The sequence below is a fragment of the Poecile atricapillus genome, chromosome 1 (assembly GCF_030490865.1).
Source record: "Poecile atricapillus isolate bPoeAtr1 chromosome 1, bPoeAtr1.hap1, whole genome shotgun sequence".
Classification (NCBI taxonomy): Eukaryota; Metazoa; Chordata; class Aves; order Passeriformes; family Paridae; genus Poecile; species Poecile atricapillus.
The window spans coordinates 169479735-169499216 of record NC_081249.1 but is presented as its reverse complement, the minus strand read 5'-3'; the positions used below and the strand labels follow the sequence as shown (position 1 = coordinate 169499216).

The 19482-nt window shown below is 43.0% G+C and overlaps 1 protein-coding gene across 7 annotated transcripts in view; it reads right to left on the bottom strand.

Moving 5' to 3' along the window:
* The window catches only part of EVL (Enah/Vasp-like), a 143293-nt gene that overhangs the window by 115871 nt on the left and 7940 nt on the right, over positions 1-19482 (bottom strand). Inside the window, exon 1 of one of the 7 annotated variants that reach the window (XM_058848769.1) lies at positions 2609-2810. The exons of 2 other annotated variants lie outside the window; for them this stretch is intronic. In XM_058848769.1, coding sequence (XP_058704752.1) covers positions 2609-2631 — 23 coding nt within the window. In that variant the 5' untranslated portion in view covers positions 2632-2810. Of the gene's footprint in view, positions 1-2608; positions 2811-19482 lie in introns of those variants that run through there. 4 more of the 7 variants (XM_058848696.1, XM_058848760.1, XM_058848724.1 and 1 more) reach the window with 4 other exon arrangements.

Genomic DNA, 19482 nt, shown 5'->3' with positions numbered 1-19482 from the left:
TCCCAAAGGGCTTTACAGATAAGTTTTTCACAAACAGTACACCAGAGTCACTTACAGTCTTTAAGTGAAACAATTCTTCAGAGAGGTCCAGCAGCTGCTTAACACTTCACAAAAATAACCTGGCACCATTTCACCAGGGAAGTGAAGACGGCTGCATCAAAATGAAATCAGTGGGAGAACTTGGGCAGTCTGATTGCAGGGATGCCTCTTGGCAAAGGCTCAGGGTGCTACAGCCTGCACCACCCATCTGGGCAGCCCTGCAGGTCCTAAAGGCCCCGTGTGGAGACAGGAAAAAAAAAGCAGAGTGACACACAGAGATGTCATGGTTGGGTCTGCATGAGCAGGCCCCGCTGGGCTCACCACCGCAGGGGACACTCGGGTCCTCAAGGCCTGTGGGTGCACTGGAGGATGGAAACAGCCCTGCTGCTGCAACACACACATGAACATCCACTGCAGGCTAAAGTCAAGCTGAGAGATGAGTGCAAGCCTGTGTTTTGTGCACATGGAAGACAGGAACCTTTAAAAGAGAGTGGGGCAACCCTGGAGCCTTAGGCCAGAGAAGAGTGCCCTCTGCTGCTACAGCCACTTTGCTTCCAGGAGCCCATGGCAGGGAGGCTTCCACCCCACTGCTCAACTAGACCTCTTTTTAATCTTTAACTTGCAAGATATGTTTTGATGCCATCAGAATCTAAAATAGCCACAGGCACGGTAATAATCATACCACAAAAAAAAACCCCATCGACACACAGATGCAACCTCAACAAAACACCACAGAAATTCCTAATAAAATAAATGTCATTTAAATGCTGTTGTACAGAAATGCCAGCCCTACCAGTGCAGAAAATTTAAAAGAAAATGTCTAGCAGTCTGCACATCAAATGTTATTTTCAAATCAAGTCTAAGAGAGGCTGACACGTAATTTAATAAGCCTAATGGGTGTGTAATCAGCATTTGACCATTCCTGCCATAAAACTAGGTGTCTTTCTGGCCCAGGATGTCTAGAAAAGCCATTGAAAGACAGCTAAGGCTTTTAAAACAGGATTTTAAAAACATCCTTTTTTTTCCTCATTGTAGATTTATTGAGGATTTCACTCAATTAAGAATAGGACTCAACCAACTGGCAGAAATACAAACAACTCTGGGCACAGTAAGTGGCACAGTAAGCTTGGACCCATTTGCACCTTAAATTACTGCCAACAATCAGCAATGTCAAGATTCCAAGCATCTCCTGACAGCCCTGACAACAGCAGTTACACAGCATTATCCGGTCTTCCAGTAAAATCTTTCCTCTCAGACAGCATTCATGCTGCATTTCACAACAGGAGGAATACACACAGTCATCCTGGGTCTCCTCAGCCCTTGAGCTGGAATCAGAACATTTTGGAGAGTGGGGGTGTCCTGTACCTGCTTTTGCCACCACTCACACACAGAACTGAGCAGCAACTCACAAAATAATGGAAATTGCCAATATATTTGCCTAACAAAAGCAGAAATAATGTTAAAAATATCTCATCTGAGGGTAGAAAGTTTAATTTTAAGGTATTTAATAAAGAATGCTCATTGTATATAGAAAGAGAATCCATCATCTCCTCTAGTTACATACTTGGTCAAACAATCCATTTTTTTGAATCAAAAAGAAAGGTATTTTTAAGATACATTATAAAAATGATATATAGACAAACGTATCATAAGGTGATGCCTAGTGCTGCTTCAAAATTGTCACCATTTTATCTGGACAATTTTATAACACAAGTTATAAGAACTGAACACATTAAACAAATTTTTTTTACACAAAAAGTGAGACACTCCCTACCCCACAACTACTGACCATAATTTTTTCAAGTCCCAAACTGCATAGGAAAATAATTGTCTGTTAGTGAGGGTAGAAATTCTGTTCCATGTCTTCAAATATCTGTTGAGGGTTTAATAGACCTCAATACTTGCATAAGGATGGAGTTATACTGGGGGTGGAGATGGAGGAGGGGAGGGGGCAGAGGCAATACTGAGCAGAACCGATATCAAATAAAAAGTGCTAATTTCATATTCTAACAATCACAGTTGCTCAAATGTTTGCAAACTACAAACCAACCCCAAGAAACTTAACAATATTCTTATTTTAAATGTAATTCATAAGGAATTCTGCAGCTACAAGGTTATGAAAAAGACATGTATATTCTGCAGCAACATAAAATATAATCCTATGTACAATCCAAGCATCAATTTTCTCTTCTCTATCACCATCGGTATTTTATCTTGAAGGAGCATCTGTCAGATTCTCCAGAACTAAAAATAGCAAAGACCCTTTTAAAGAGAACAGTTTCTGGTTTATATTTATAACTACCCTGTACTCGCTGTTTCTGGCTGCATGGCTATGAAATTTGTGCAAGATATAATCAATTACCCAGCTTTGCACTTCATCATGCAGTTAAGCTACCGTTACCTGCAACGAACCCTTCAAGCACTTCTCCCCATGCACAGGGTAGAGATTCTAAAACGCAATAAATATCTGCACATTGAAGAACTAACTGTAGAGCTGACTGACATTACACAGCAAAAACCTTGTGAGAACAAAAACCAAGCACACTGATGTATAAAACAGAGAGCCTACCTGAATTCTTCAAATGCATACATGGCCTAGCAACTACACAAATGCTCTGAAATTTAAAATAATCTTCTTAACGTGCAGAGGACCATTTAGTCTGTCAAACTGCAGCAAAATGCATAATGACGAGACAGTATTTTTGGAATATTCTGAGGAGAAAGGGTATGCAGATACTGGCCTGCAGCCTACAGCTCAGCCAGCTGCTGACAAGCAGCAGCTAACAGGAAAAGGCGATAGAGTACCATGTGATCATTCCTGCAAGTCTGATTAATGCAGTATACTCCAAGAATACAGGCTGATATCTTTATTATTCAAGCCAAATAAGTCAAATATGGTACGCGACAGGCTTCACAGCTAAATTATCATTCACATGCTACATCAAAATCAGCAAGCACAAGCAGAGGATAATAAAAAAACTAAATATATATTGTAACCGAAGAGATTAATTAGGCCCATTCAAGCTGATTTTCTTACCTTGTAGTGATATTTTAGTCTGTTTTTATTCATCTAAACCATCAGTGATGGAACAAAAGACTGCATCCACAAACCTCCCCTTCCATGAAAGCCAGAACATTTAAAGTAGTTTATCTGCTAGAAATCATTTCCTCTGTAGTCTATCCCCAACCACTTTAACTCCTTCAGCCCAGAATTCATTGCCATAATCCTTATTTGCAGTGCCACACGGGCTTTTTTAGGGTTTACAGGGTTAACACCAAGAAATCGCAGCAGTGCAACTGAATGAAGTGGGATAAGAGCCAAAGGAGTCATATCTGCGAGATCACAGAAGGGAGACGGGAATGAGGAAAGTTGAGCATTTCGTGGCATTGCAGTGTGCGGGCGAGGATGCTTCAGCTGCCTAGCAACAGCGCACGCAATCTCCATGGCAACAGCGCAGCCAGCGCAGGGCAGAGCGGCCGCTGCGCACCCCAGGGGCGACACACGGGGACAGCCTGGCGGGCACGGCCACCCCGAGGCGCCAGGAGCCCCTCCCGGGGCCAGCCCGGGCTGGGACAGCCGCAGGCACTCCGGGGGGAGGCTCCCGGACAGCCCGGCCACCCACGGACGGCACTTGTGCTGCTCTCATATAACACGGCCCGGCAGCGATGAGTGCCGAGGCTGAGCAAACACCGCCCGCAGCGCTGGGGAACAGCCCAAACACCGGGAGCCAGAGCTCGCCATCCCCGCAGCGATCCCTTGGAAATTCTGGAATGGCAGGCCGGGTGACTCCCATCCCCAGCTCGCTTAGGGATTGTACGGGTGTTAGCTGAGAGTTCCTGTAAGGGAGATTTGCCCAAGCTGCCCAACTCAGCAGCGCGATGGGGACGGACAGGGGGAGGTTTAACCCTGAGGCTGTGCACTCTGCATCAGCCACCACAGCCTGGGGACACCCAGGGGTGCCAGCACTGAACAGAGCGGGACAGGCTCTGCCAGTCACCTGCTCCTACAGAGCTGCTGAAAGGTGAGCACTGCTAGAAATGAGGGAAATGCAAATCCTGGGAAATCGACCACAGCCCTAGGAAGGAGAGAGAATGGGGCAGTGTGAGAACATGCTGTCTGGGAAAGTCACAGGGAGACAGCAAATTCAAGGTTGCCTCTGGGGCTGCTCCCCACCTTGACTTGCCTCTTTTACTGCTAGGGCTGGCACAAGGAAACACATGGAGGATTTTGGCTGGAGTCTCAAATATCCAAGCCCAACTACAGCTCCTGAGGTTCACTGTGCTCTAGGGCAATGGCTGTCCCACTGAGCTGCAGGATTTGAAGGCTGGAAAAGCATCCAAAGTGTTCAGACTGCCACATCTCCTAGACACAGTGACTGGGGACAGGCCACGGTAACTGTGGCATCTGATCTCATGGCTCTGAAAAATATAGGCAGAAGGGACTGGAGTGAAAGGAAAAGACACTCTTGGCAAAAAAAAAAAAAAATAAAATCCAGCACTGGAAACAAAAAAAAATCCACATTTACTTGAGGCATGGCGTTTTTAATGTAGTAGTGACCTTGGGTTTCATTTTATTTCCTTTAAACAAATGTGATAGTTGTAAGTGACAATAAAGGCACGCTGTAGGAGCACTAAAACACATGCAGTCACACCATCTGACAGAAATTAATTCTTCCACAAGCATCCAGCAAGAGAAGGACTGCGAGGTAGGTGATTCTGGCTACAGCCTAATAAAAGATTAAAATTGGCAGAGAGAACAATGCAACCATCAAGAGAATCCACCTTCCATATTTAGGCTGAACTTCACCACCAGCATGCTCACTGTATACACCACCCAAGCAGATGGGCATGGGAAAGGTACCCCTTGCAAGCAACTGTTCTGCTCCTGACTTTGTAGGAAATAGTTTTATACCCTCAGAGCCAGCCAAGATCCCTCATGGGAGAAGGATAGAATTCTGAAGTTCTGCTTTCTTGCTCACCACAATCTTCCAATAACTTGAATCAAGTAGAAGAGGGCTGGTTTTCACTTGAAACTTGATCCTTTTTCGTGCTGTTTATCTAAAATAAAACCTTTCTACAGAATTAAGATCAAACATACTGCTTCTCCTAAGCATTCTTCTTGAAACAAAGTTGACAAAATCACTATCTGGTCTTCCTATTTCTGCAGTTTCTCCACAGCCACAATGCAAACAAATAGCCAGCTGTTCAAGTCAAGGCTTCTGTCATCAATGAGTTCACTGTGAAGGACTAGAAAAGCAAACATCCTCCACAAAGTTTTCATATACAGTAGAGGTCAGCTGTTGAAAGGTTTCATTAGGATAACATTTAAACTTTTTTTCTTGGCCAGCACTTCCACAACAGCTGATAGCATTACAGAGAGAAACAGCAGGACTTCTGTCTTGTGAGACAACCATTAGTCTCAATTCTGGTTAATTAATTACTAGGATTCCCATATTCAACAGTAAGATCCGAGACCATCATGTCCTACTGTAGACATGGGTGAGGCTCAGCAGGAAATTTTACCAAACAGAACACACAGGGGTTTCAGAAAGTCACATGAACACATGCAATTGCCAAATACATAAATAAATGCAAGGCTGTAATACCTCCTTATAGCTTTTTAGCAAAGATTGTAACTTCCTGTGCCCTGAGCCAGACTGAAGGTCTTGAGAAGCAGCCAGAAATTGTGTCAGAAACCACAATCAGCAATGAAATTTTTTACAAGAAGTTGTTTGCTCCCTTCCTGGCAGTATAACCAGTCCAGACATTTGATGACAAATGTCCAGCACTTTACTAAAAACTGAAATTATGTCACATGAAATAAAAATTTACTAAACATTGGATGGGACAATTAATGTAATGGGAACTGTGGGACCCAGACCCCACCTTCTGATCAGAGGCCAGAAAGATGTGACAATGAGTGTCCCTCCCAATGAAGACAAGCAGTAGCTTTTGGGAAACAATTTGCAATTTTAATGCTGGGCTCTAACAAACAAATGAGACTGCAATAGGAGTGGTTATCCTTGGTGAAAGCTTGTCAAAAGAGCAAAGGATTCAAAATAAGCCTGGAAATATGACAAACCAGAAGAAGGCAGAGGATACTGGTGAAATTTCTGGTTTTATGTAGTATTTCACTGCCATCAAAGGGCCTTATGCTGATACTCAGCCAAAAGTCTGCTTTCCTCAAGTGTACCATCTTGCATTATTGTTTTTTGGTATATCAGTGTATCAGTATTTGTCCTCCTGACCTGAGATTCCACCAAAGCCTTTGCCAGATGCCTGGTGACATTATCCAATCACAAACGGACTGAGATATTTTAATGAAGTAACTTATTCCCTTGCTCAAGAATGGAAGAAAGCCACTAACACAGTGGACTTCTGTCATTAAACCTGCATTATCATTATGCTGAAGTGATATTCAGACCACTCTAAAAAAACCCTGCAACTGTGCTGAAAAATTCTGCATTCACTTCAATTCATGAGGAAGAAAACAGAAAGGAGAAGGGAAATGAGCCAACAACAGCATATCTAATGAGTGTTCATTCACTGCAGCTCCAAAATTTCTGCAGAGTGGAGAATGTGGCAATCACAGGCAGCTTCCCAGAATATGCTGAAAAATCTCCTTTCAACAGGATTGTCTCTGAGTTCAAAAGTCTGTCTTGGGCTTAGGAAAATGAAGTTTTAAATGTTTATTGAAATAGAAAAGGAGTGGCTACCTTAGTTTGTTTGGGTACTGGGGAAATTGTGAAAAAAATTTCAGTGCCCTTAAGTTTAGAGAACAAAGATGTATTGAGTATTGAAGTATTGACTCAAAGCTTCAGCTGTTAAAGGGAAGGATGGGTGGGGCAAAAATGAACATTTTTTCCCTCCTTTTATCAATGGGATTTCTATTATGTGTTGCCTTAAAATATAATGTGAATTTTGATGCACAAGGATAGTCCAGCATATTTCAGGCTTCTCCTTTCACTCTCAGGTTTTCAGGTTGACCATGAAAGTTTGATTTTTGAATGTCAACCTTCACCAAAAAAATCCTACCCGATTTATATATCTTTATTTTTATATCTTGGAACTATCACCTTATTACCATATATCATGTTATCACATTATTATCACAGCCCACGAATATTTGCACAGAAAAAATTAATTTTTTTCCCCTCTCAACTTTGGCCCAAGTATTCCTCATGCTTTGCAAATCTCAGAATTTGAGATTCCTGATCACAGGGTGTCTGATGCCTTCCCAACGTTCTTCTCCCACAGCTTTTCTCTTATCATGCTGGCAGTCTCACATACCATTTTCATGAACAGATACCCTGTACCAGGTGCAGACGAGTGCACAGCAGCTGAAAGGGATGTTTTTCCAAATACAGCCTCATCTGCCTTTTTCTAGTGCTTTAGGGAAGATGCACTGGAGTGAACCAGAGAGAATGGGGTTCTCACTGATTTTCTATCAGCCCTTGGGGACAGCACCAAGTCACAGCTAGCAATCCAACAGAACTGAGCCAGTCGGGGTGAAAACTAAAAGCTCCATACGGATTATTAAGTTATTGATCACTGCAACAGCGCCTGAAATACCCAGTCAAGTGTAGGACTGTATGGTGCTGACTGCCACAGAAGGCTGAAAATGGAAAAGCAGTTTACATAAACAACAGACAAGGATATATGAGATAAATTCAAATTAGCAGAAGAAGAAATATGGTCAAGCCACCAAACACCTAAAAACTAAGATTCAGTCTGTATAGATTGCAAATGTTAGTTGATATGACCAGGATTTTGGTATTGCTTCCTGTTTATGAGAAATTATTTAAAATCATACAAAATGTAGTGACAGGACAAGGGACAACTGCTTCAAACTGAAAGGTCAGTTAAGAACAGATATTAGGCAGAAATTCTTTCCTGTGTGGGTGGCAGGGCTCTGGAATGGGTTGCTCAGAGAAGCTATGGACACTCTGTCCCTGGAAATGTTCAAGGCCAGGCTGGATGAAGCTCTGAGCAACCTGGTCTGGTGGAAGGTGTCTCTCACCATGGCAGGGAACTAGATGGTCTGTAAGGTCCCTTCCAACCCAAACCATTCTATGGCCCTTCTTATTAAAAAACAAAACTCCCTTTCAAGGAAAGGCTATACAAATTTGAAGTACAAGGTAGTAATGTATGACTTTTCCTACATAAATGATTATCAACCTTTTTTTACAGTTCAGCACAGATAAATATGAATCATGCTGCAGACAGAAGTCTGCTTTGTAATAATGAATAACACTGCTCAATATTCACCTGACAGCCACAGTATCTTACCACAGCTACATCTTTGCTGATTAGTATCTGTACAAACACAGAGCAGAACGCAGAAGACACTATCAGAGAAAATAAAAGGAAATGTACCTTGGAAACCTCCTTAAATCTAGAATTTGGTCAATTCGACTTTTTCCAAGTTGTGAGAGCTTAAGTGGGGAAAAAAGTGAAGTTAGAGCTAAAACTCAACCAGTATTATTGGCACGATCAAATGAAACGTCAGTGGAACTGGAAATAGTGTATGAATAAACCATGGTCATCCACTAAAAGGCACTTCACAATAAAACATTTGGACACTTATGTGGGGTGCACACCTCATATCTCAACAAAGCCACACCTGTGTGCTTCAGACATGAATACAAACACACATAACACCACAAACACCCTGGCTTGTCATCCCCAAGCAAGCCAGTGGCCTAGATCTTATAAATGTTTCATCTGTAGAGCGGCATGCTTGCAGTCAAAAGCAGGAGCCACCATGAACCAAGCAATTTCCCCCACACAAAGGGGCACACTGCTGCCTGAATTTAGACTCATTATCAAGTATATTGGCTGGACAGAAGTTACTCTGCATGGAAAATATCAGTGCCTACTAGACATCTTCTCTGGTAAACTTTAGAAGAGTATTCCTAGTAACAACTGGGTCTTCTTATTGTGAGAGACTGAAACAGTTAATGGATTAAACACTTCTAAAACCATAGGAGGGCTCTTCCCCACTGGAGCAAACTGCAAAGAAGCAGGCAGCCATCCCCGTAGCCCACACCTCCCCAAATCTGCCTATCAATTGGAATTTGGGCTGTGACAGGAACATGAGGTAAGACAATGGGGATACTATTGTTTAATCGTCCCAGATCTGGGGAATGTACCCACAAGGGGTACTGGAAGAGAGGCTGGAATGCTGATGGCTCAGACATTGTGGGGAAGCCGGGATGTGCAAAGGAGCCTGATCCCAGCCCTACAGGCTACAGCTGGTGTTGGGTGAGGTGAGGACAGAGGCAAACCCCTCAGGTGTCACCTCATCCTCACTCGTGAATATCCTCACTCAGCTGTGATAACTCCCCTGCCAGGCAGCCCCGGGACATTCACATGTGGCCTGAAGGTTTTCACCTCTGCTGATGGGCCATAATGAGCCACAATGGACTCAACTGCAGTGATACAACAGGCACCTGAAACATCTTCCAGTGTGTCAAAGCCTCCCTGTCCCCTGATCCACAACATTGGACAACAACAGCCACAACATCAGGGGAGGTACCTGGGTGTTCCTACCTGAATATAAACTCAGTAGCTGTTGTGCTCTGGGTATGTTTCTCCATTGTCTCTTTAGGATGAACATCACTACACCATTGTCACTCTGGACAGGTTCTGGCCTACTCTGCACAAAGTCTTGCCTCCAGTAAGGCTTTCGGCGTCACATCATTATAGACACATTCACCACTGTTTAAAAATACACAATGTGGGAGTAAAGAAGGCAGTCAGACTCTTCTCAGAGGTGACAAGAGGCAATAGGTACAAATTTTGAAATACAGGAAATTCAATTCAGAAATAAGAAGAACCTTCTCTACCATGAGTGCTCAAACATTGGCACAAGTTGCCTGGAAAGGTTGGCATCAGCATCTCAGGAGATATTCAAAACTCTTTAGGACAAGGGCCTGAGCAAGGGTTGGACTCAATGATCACCAGATGTCCCTGCCAAGCTCCACAACTCTTTGGTTCTGTGAGCAGGACCTTCCCATCCCTTGGGCACAGAACAGTTTGCTCCTGAAGTGTGTCTGGCTGCTACAGCAGATGTTCCACAAGCAGCATCAGGTCATTCCCACAACCTCTCCCCTTTGTGACAGCTCATGTGGAATTCACTTATTGACAACGCCTGCTCCCTGAGGAAAGCACACAGAGGGGAGGAAGATTATACATCATCTTTAAGGAGAACCACTGACACAGTCAGACCACAATGTTGAGACTTCATGCTGCCTTCTTCTTTAAGGCTGGAGGAAAGTTAGAGGTGGCCACAAGAATATTCTAAAACCCAGAAGAACCTCAGGGGGGCCTTTCTCTGAAAGGCACATGGCCATGCTGGCCTCTGCACAGGGTCAATGGATATGTGCCAACTTTACCAATCTCTTTGCAGTGTATCAGTAAGACCCAATATTTTTGAGCCAGACCTAGCAAGGGGAAATATTTCATGATAGTCCCTAGCAAATCAAAACCAAAGCAGGAAGCTTATGTTGCAACGTATTGTTTTGAATATCATGTTTCTATCCCCCACTTGTTCTTCACATACACAAAGACTGAAGATTGAAAAACCAGGTTTTTTGGTTTGTTTTTTCTTTAAGAAGCTGAGAAATATCACAGCTCCTGTTTTTTTCTGCTTCTGCTGGACTCATTGGAGAGGGTCCACTGGCTTTTTCAATGAAACAGTATTAGGTCTGACACTTTAATTAAAGCATGTGTCAAAATGAACATAAAAATACCTTTTTAACATAAAGCTGCAAGTTACTCTTTGGAGTCAAATGCATGAAAATTACAAAAACCGCATCACAGCAAAAGCCTTTATACAAGCCATGAACCCAGGCAGCATTTAGGACCCCACATCATCTGAACAACATCAATTCTCCAGTTTCCAGTGGTAGTAGGAATAAGATTCAATTTCCTAACAAAAGGACAAGCCCTAAAATTCATAAAAGCAAAACATTAACAGAGCCCCCATGTTAGGGGGATTTTGTTTTGTGCTCTATAACCAAGGTTTTTCCATGCATCTCCTAATCTTCCTGTATCTTCTCTAATAAGAACAGGATTTCTGAAGTGGTGGCTGGAATTGCAAGTAAAGCCCCACTATTTGCTTCAGGTCTGTGTAGTGAAGTTACTGATGAAGTCTAAATTCTCATTTTGGCTCTGCCAGCACCTAGACCTCTGCTCTATGCACAGTCTGAACCAGTCTTCAACAAATCAATCACTGCCGTGACCTGTCCCAGCAGCCCAAGCCCTGGCCATCCACCACTTCTGTTCAAGACCCAGCCAGAAGAAAGCAGGACAGCTGGGGAGAAGGAGCAGAGCAGGAGGTCATACACACTATTTGCCCAGCTACAATTGCATGGCTTACCATTTCTCAATTGAATGATCCCATTTTCTCACTCTGTCTTTAAAAAAACTGCTTACTTTGCCTATAAAACCATGATTAACTACCTATGGTAGAGCTAGTAGCATTTTTACAGCCAAGTAAGGAGCAGTAGTACAAATTGCCCTACACTACCATGAATCAAGATTAGTACAACACCAATTGCCCCCTTTTCATCACTTAGGTTAGACTAAAAGGCAAGCCACACAGAACAAATCCAAACTGTCCTGCAATCAGGTCACAACCTTGGGAAAAGCAATGGGATACACTTTTGTCCATCCCAAAACTGCATAAAGGAGGTATCCAGGACCAGGAAAAGACAGAAGGGGAAATCATAAGTGAGTTTTGCAATCACAGTGATCTGGCTCTAGTTCCACTGACTCATATTTGTACACCAAACCCCGCAGCAAACTGCAGCAAGCAAAAGCTTTTCCCTCCCAGCAGTGCTCACAGCTGAAACTTTGCATATTCCCAGTGCCATCCTGCCTAGCATTGCTTGGGGTTCAAATCCAGAGGTCCAAGCATGTGTACAGTGTCTGGCATCCAGCTGGGCTCTGGTCATGGCCATCAGCCACACATCCAGCACTTGAGGTCATTTGAAATGGAACTGGGCACCAATTCAGTTCAGACAACTGACTCTACTTTCATGTATTAAGTATTTGTTCATGAGTCAAATCCTACTTCCCTCATCTTTGGAGGGGAAGAGAGGTGAGCATGACCTGTCCTTTACCATGAGATCTTGTCTTTTCAAGTATGAATGACTTCCTGAAGCAAATGGTTCAGGTCATCCCAGATAAACATCCTAGTCAAATCCCAGCTTAGCTAATTTCGAATGAATGAATCTACAGAGTAACCAGTGTATCCCAATGACCTTGATAGGGAAGACAGAAATAGCAAGGCTTTGGAAATCAATTCACAAGACTCATAAAATGAGAAATTACCACAAACCATCAAATACTATCCAAAAATTATTTCCCTTGCTCCCGAAATTCCTTCTAAGTTTCCAGGCACAGAAAAGAATCCTTATTCCTCAACATTTTGAACTCACATTTCTCTCTCAGAGCACTGCACATCAGCCTGACACGTGCTCCTTCCAGCCTCACATTCCTAGATGCATTCCCCACATTGGCTGCAAATAGCTCAGGCTCTCTCAAGTTTCACAAACCTTCCTTTCCCATCCGCTGCCATGGGCACTGCCCCTTTTGCTACATCAGCCTGGCATTAGATGCACAATATTAAATGACATTAGAACTATGCTGGACCCTTGGGTTGCTTCTGCTCCAGGCACTCTGCCCTCTCCCCCTGCCCTTTCTCCAAAGACACACCAGCACCAGCCAAATATTACCTCTGTCACTGCAGTGCAGGGCTGGGAACAGAGCCCAGCCTGTGCAGCTGCCTCCCCACCTCCTCAGGAACAGAAAGGCACCAGCAGAGCAGAAAAGAGCTGAAATGTGTCTTGGGTCACTACAAGCACAGGAATGGCAAGAACAGGTCAAGGGAAACCTGACAAGGATGCTGGAGGACTCAATATCCTGGTGAGAAGAGTATTTTGTAGGAAGCAAAATCTGAAGGATAGGTATTAGTCCCATAACCAGACAGTGTTGACTTCACCCTCTTGTCCTGACTTCTCAACTTCTCCAAAACTATAATTATTTAAGAGTATTGTTGATGCTTTGATGTGTCCTTTCTGGTATCCATGTTGTGACAGATCCATGTGCTCCACATCTCCAACATCAGTGTGGCCTGAAGGCCCTTCTTCCTTCAGAATTCACTAAACTCCGCACCTTAAGTCTCTTAAGTAATTTTACATTCCACCTCTATATCATATAGACAGGGGATTCAGAAACAGCCACAGTGATTTTTAGGTTATAATCACATCTTTCTTCTCTAATTCCCTTTTCTCTTTCAACTACCTCCTCTGAAACCCTTTCAAAATGCTGCTGAGATAATCCCTCTCCTCCCTCTTTCTTCCCAAACAACTCCAAGTCTAAAATGCTTCTGTCTCTGACACTCTCCCTTCAGTTTATTATTTATCTTTATCATGCAGGCTCTTTTATCCCACCACAGTTTGCAAGGTGTTAGGAACATAAAGAAAATGTTCCCAAGGAGTGTAAGGATCAAAAGTGCAATGTCAGACCAGATTATTTCTAAACAATCCCACACTTACATAAACAGAAAGCAGCACTCAACAAACCAGTAGTGAGAAATAAAAAGGATATAGAGAAGTAATTAGGATAAAAACACGTGAGTTTGCTCAAGAATGCTGAAATACCAGGAATTTTTAATTTTATCTTTGAAAACCTGCTTTTTCTCTACATACTTTGGACAAGAGAGGTTAAAAGGGGTCTTTGGCCTCTTTTGACCAACATATTGGCTTCTCCTCAAGCAAATATTCCTGGGAAGGAGTGAAAAAGGCACACAACACTTCAAACTATCACTGCACAAACCCAGGAGATTCCTCACTGAAGAACCTTATAAAAGAAAACTGTCACAGAGCCAAAATATTCTCTTGTGACAGCCAAGCCTCTTGCAGGTTCCCAAATAAGGCCATGACTTTAAAGAGTATGTCTTTCCAAAGCCTCATTGATTTTCATTGCCTCCTGAAGAAGCACATTGTTTACGTGTCTGGGTGTGCTGATATTCAAACAGGATGAGATGGGCACAGCTCGGTGCTTTTAAAGTCTGGTTTCCAGAGAGAATGAACCAAATAATCACAGAAAAGCTGACAGCACTGCTTTGGCCACTATTTGGGAGTGATTCCTGGTGCAAACTCAAACTAGAAGGTGTGAAGATGCCAGCAGGAACAGTCAGCATTTCCTAGCATGCTGGGGATAGACCTCAAGTGAATTTTAAAGCACAATATTATATTTCACCCCACTTTCCAAAGTTCAGAGGGTTTTTCATCAAAGTTAGGGTTCTTCTTAAAGTTCAGAACATGTTTTGGAGAACTTCTCTGTTCTTCAAATACCAGTTTACTCCTATTCAGAGAAAGAAAGAAATAAAGAAAAAAACCCCAAGTTATGGAATTAGATAATCTTTGCTGTATCTAGTTGATATTTACCATCCATTCCTCTCCTCAAGTCTTTCCAGTATTTTCAACTTGGCAAATTGTTGAAAATGATCAGGTGCTTCAGTTCAAGCTTTATACTTGAATCACAGCACTGTTTCACACAATTCTTTGAAAACAAAAGTCCATCCTTGCAAACACCCTACACAAAGACTTGCATGTCTCAGCCACTCCAGCTGTCCCATCTGCACAATTATGGTGTGTCCATTCCCTTAATAATCACACACCAAACAATGCACTCACAGAACTTCAAGGCCACCAGCAGAAAAGGAAGGAAAGCAGTCAGAAAGTGGGTCAGTAGAGCTTGTGTGTATTGAGGGCATGAGCTACCCGGTGAGGCTGCTCAGAAGCCACATGCTCTGTAGTACTACCGAGGCACAAAGGACACAAAAAGCCAGAGTGAAAGAGTACAAGCCAAAGCCAAGCAATACATCACAGTTGTACCTAAACACCAAGAAAATCAAAATCGGTGGCATGTGACTTTAAGCAACTGCAGCAAAGCTCATTTCTTCTGTCCATGTGCTGTGTAACCCAACAGTGTGGGTGGAAGCAGGGTGTCTCTTGCACAAAGGGTTGACCTGAAGTGAGGTCCCACCCTCTCCACCTTGATCTCATGCTCACACTCCTGTCTTCACCCTGTGGAGAACCACGCAGCCACAAATCCGGTGAAAAGGTGACTAAGACAACAGAAAACCGATGGATGTCCTAACAAATTAACAAAACATCCCACAACAAAGTGCTCATGAACTGCCACAAGAGGAGAGCAGTGGGAAGGTCCTTCTACAGCCGAGGGAGAACAAACACACAATGACACCAGTTTAGGACTAACTAATAAACTGTCCTGTAAAGTGTATCTACATGAGAAAACTCTAGGAAGGTAATCTGAATTAACATTTCTGTAATGAATCAAACCACATTAGATCCCTGCAGACATATTATTAATTAAATCAACCCTATTTCATATTTAGTATCATTTACTTTGATGTGAATTAAGCTTAACACAATTAAGGTCACTTGAATGCTGAATCAGATAATATATACAATGGTTTAATTTAGTTTACCTAATTTACTTTACATTCACTTTTTGGTGATTTGGATTAGTTTTCCTTCAAATCCTTGTTCAGACAGCTTTAGACTAGACAGCAAAAACCTGAGGAGAGGCTGCAAAAATTCCCCCCATAGTCAACAGTTTTGAGCTGCCAGTGAATTCACCCCCCAGGAAAGGGGGACTCGAAGCTGTGTATCCCACTGAGGACACACTGCCAGGGCTGCTGCATGCTCAGTCCCCATGAAGGCTCTCCCCTGTCTCTGTCTTCACTAAAGTTCCTCTGGTGCCCAGAGGCTGGAGAGAAAATCAGACCCTGGAAGTCTTCACTTCATCCTCCTGCACCGCAAGAGCTGAACAGATGTCGATGGGCCATGAGAAATCCATGTCCTGAAGGAAAATGAGACAATCCTCAAGGAAGCTGAAGCATTTGATGTGGTTAGTTTTTAAATAGCAGGTCATGAAAATATTTGACATGTTTTTTACTGTTGGGAAAACACAGCAGTTATCAAAGTTCTTGTTTGTAATAAAATAACAAAAAAAATCATAAAAGCCTGCTTCTTTAGGCAGACATGTTAAATTGAGTTGCCATGTTTATTCACAGCTTTGAGGTCTTCTCATTTTGCTTACCCTGCTCCAACACTTAAAAAGTCACCACTGAGTCTTCTAGCAAACTCCCTTAACATTGCTCTCACGTGACTATGCTTTTTACCATTAAAGAGATTTTTCTGTATACACAGATGTGTAGGCAAATGCACTCTGTCGTATTTAGGGCACGAGTCATCTAATATTTTCTGTGATGCAGGTACCATCTGTGAAACTGAACTGCAGTTCAGGCCTATCATACTGAGATGGGTGTTGGGGAATCAGAGATCGAAATTGATATTAGATTATAATCCCACTGCATTCAAATAGAAGACAAGGGCTATAGCAAGGTCAGGCTTAACCTTTAATACCCAGGCATACCTTTAAATATTTTTTCAGGGAACCTTTAGCTGTGTTGTTTGTTTTGCAGCATCCACTCAGGATTATCATCTTTTAAGGGTCACAAAAGGCATCCAAACCTCTGAAGCAAAAGGATGATGAAGAGGCCTGATAGCAATAACAGATGACAGCTGGCATCAGGGTGCAACTAAGGTTGCAGTGACAGACTTTGACCAAAGTGACAAAGAGATCAGAGACTGGAGATCACAGAAAGCATTCCTGGATGAGGAAAAAAACCTATTCTTTTAGCAATTTAGCATGGAAGTCCTTAGCAAACCACTGGGTTAATCAGACCATGCAGTGATCTGAATGTGAGCTCTTGCAAGGATGAAATCAGCACTGCAAGGAGGGTCAGACACAGAGCATCATTTCCACTCGGGCTGACCTGCTGCCTTCTGGGGCATCACAGCCTTCTCTGCCACCCCCACTGGTGTGGTGCTGACAGACATTTACACAGCTCCCTGGGAAACAGATTCAGGAGACTGAGCCAGCTGGAAACTGGGAGAACTGACTAAACCAGACCTGTGCCAGTATTCAGGACAGCAGTAACATCTAAATGCACACACAAGGCATTCACCCTGCACACCTCTGAACACATTTCATAGCTTGAGAAATGTCCTTGTGTGCCTTATTGCTCTTACAAACTTGTTTCCACATTCCCTAGCTTGCTGGCTCAGTGTCCCCTCTGCTATTTCTGTAACAGTCTCATATTTAATACCATGAAATTTTAAAATAGTATGCTGGCTCAGGTTTTTTAAGCTCCTGTAAAGGGTTGCAGTCATGCAGTTCCAGCCCCATTTTTGTTTAGCAAGCCAAGACAGAAGAGACAAGCAGACCCTTGCAGTTCACCCTTGTGTCACATCTTGAGGAATATATAAATGAGGTGGCATTCCCTGGGGTCAAAACAAGCCCTGAGGGACCCCCCCAACAAGACACACACACTCCTCAGCTACACTAAACACACTGACCCTCTTTCTGTTCCCTTCTTATTTCTATTTTTGCTTGTGAACCCCTGAAAGGGAAGGACCCACCTCACCTGTCCCACAGGATGGCTCTGGCTGCCCCAGCCCTCCACACTGTTTCCTAGCAAACCTGCTCCTTGTACCTGCCCACCTCCACTGCTCCCCCAAGGACTGGTGTTGTTTTTGACTTACTCACTTCAGGTCTTCAGGTAATCATTGTTCATTAGGGGTGTGGGGGATATTTCAAACAAGATGCTTATATTCCTATTTGTATATGTTAAAGGTGAGGACTTCCATACAGAGAAAAAGAATCACTTTTGTCTCCCCCTCCTAAAAGCTACAAATTTCCCCTGCTGAGTTCTGCCCTCAAATGAAGAAGAAAGCCTTCACTGCTCCATCAGACCCCAACCCCTTCAATACTTGCACATATACTTAAATTTATTACGGTCAGTGGTCTCACCACAACGACATTTAGGTTCACAAACATCAAGGATGCTGTTCCCAGTAATAAGGTCAAGAATGTGTACAAGTCCTTTCAAGATTAGGGCCTTAATGCCGTGGCATCAGCTGGCTTTCTCCCTGCCTCCAGCACGAGTGTGGGCAGCTGAAATCCCCAAGGATGGAGGCTGATGGCTCCAGGCTGACTTGCAGGTACAGGCAAGTGCCTCTGGACTGCTCCTGGGTGCGTGATGAACCAGACATCCCTGGGCATCACCCCTCGCCACAGCAGCCTTGGAGACAGCTGTGTGTGATTCCATATGCTGGGAACTAACTTCTGACAGTTCAGCACCAATTAAAACAAATAAACACAAAGCCAAGAGGCAGCAGGTCAGACTCTGGGAGGATCCATCACACCACTGGGCTACCAGTGGAACCTGAGCTGGTGTTGAGAGCTGTGGATCACTTTGGTGACAGCTGACAAAGCAGCACCTCTAATGGACAATACTGCACGTGCCAAAGTGTGATGAAGAGATGTAACTCCTTGTTCCTTCTTAAAGATGGTTCTTACTACCAGACAAGCAAAACGACAGACAGGGACAGATAAAGGACATTTTATTAAGCATACAGATAAAATGAACATGAACATACAGGAAAATGAACTCAAATAATAAGTCCATATTTTTCTCTCTTCTACTTACTGAATAGTCAAATAAATTAATTACCTGAGAAGGCTGCTTTATTTGGATGACACAACCCTTACTTCTCAACATAACAGCTGTGGGATCAAAAACTGACTTACATTCACCTAGGTGATATATTTAGTTAATTAAAAGAAAGATTAGCATGCAAATGTGTTGCAGCACTCAATACCAATTCATGACGAAGTCATAATATTAAAGTTACCTCATTCTGTCAAAATATACTCGTCCAGTATTTCTCTCATTTTAAATCACAAATCCTTTTCAAAAAGAAATTCACAGATTATCTCAAATCCCACTACTGTTTGGCAGGTGGCAAATAGAATGACAGACAAAGCGAAGCCATGTAATAAAATAATTTTAGTATCAAAATATTTTAAGTGGGTAATAAGAACAGCAAGAAGCTAACAGGAATAGGTACACACATACAAACTGCATGAAATATGTGCATATGGGGATGATTTTAAACTGCCTTGTTTCTGATTTTGAAAATTTTTGTAGCCATTTTTTGGCCTCTCATTTGATGTCCTCTGGACTGCGAACCATGAGTGGAGCAGTGCTAGTCTGCTCAGTGCTGAAGACATATTCCTACTCATCCAGCACACATGTAACAGACATTTCCAATTACAGCTTTTACACTTGAATTTACTTATTTAAGCCATCCTTTCCTCACGAGCATTCAGCAGCCCTGGCTGTGTTTAGCCGTTCCTGTTGCAAACACACACCCTTGGAACATCGCTGCAGCCAAGCTCCTGAACCGCGTACAGCCCTGGAAAGAAAAGCATTCAGCATGCAATTAAAGGGATTATGGTGGCCACGGCCCTGCTTCTCGTTAATGCCATTTCACT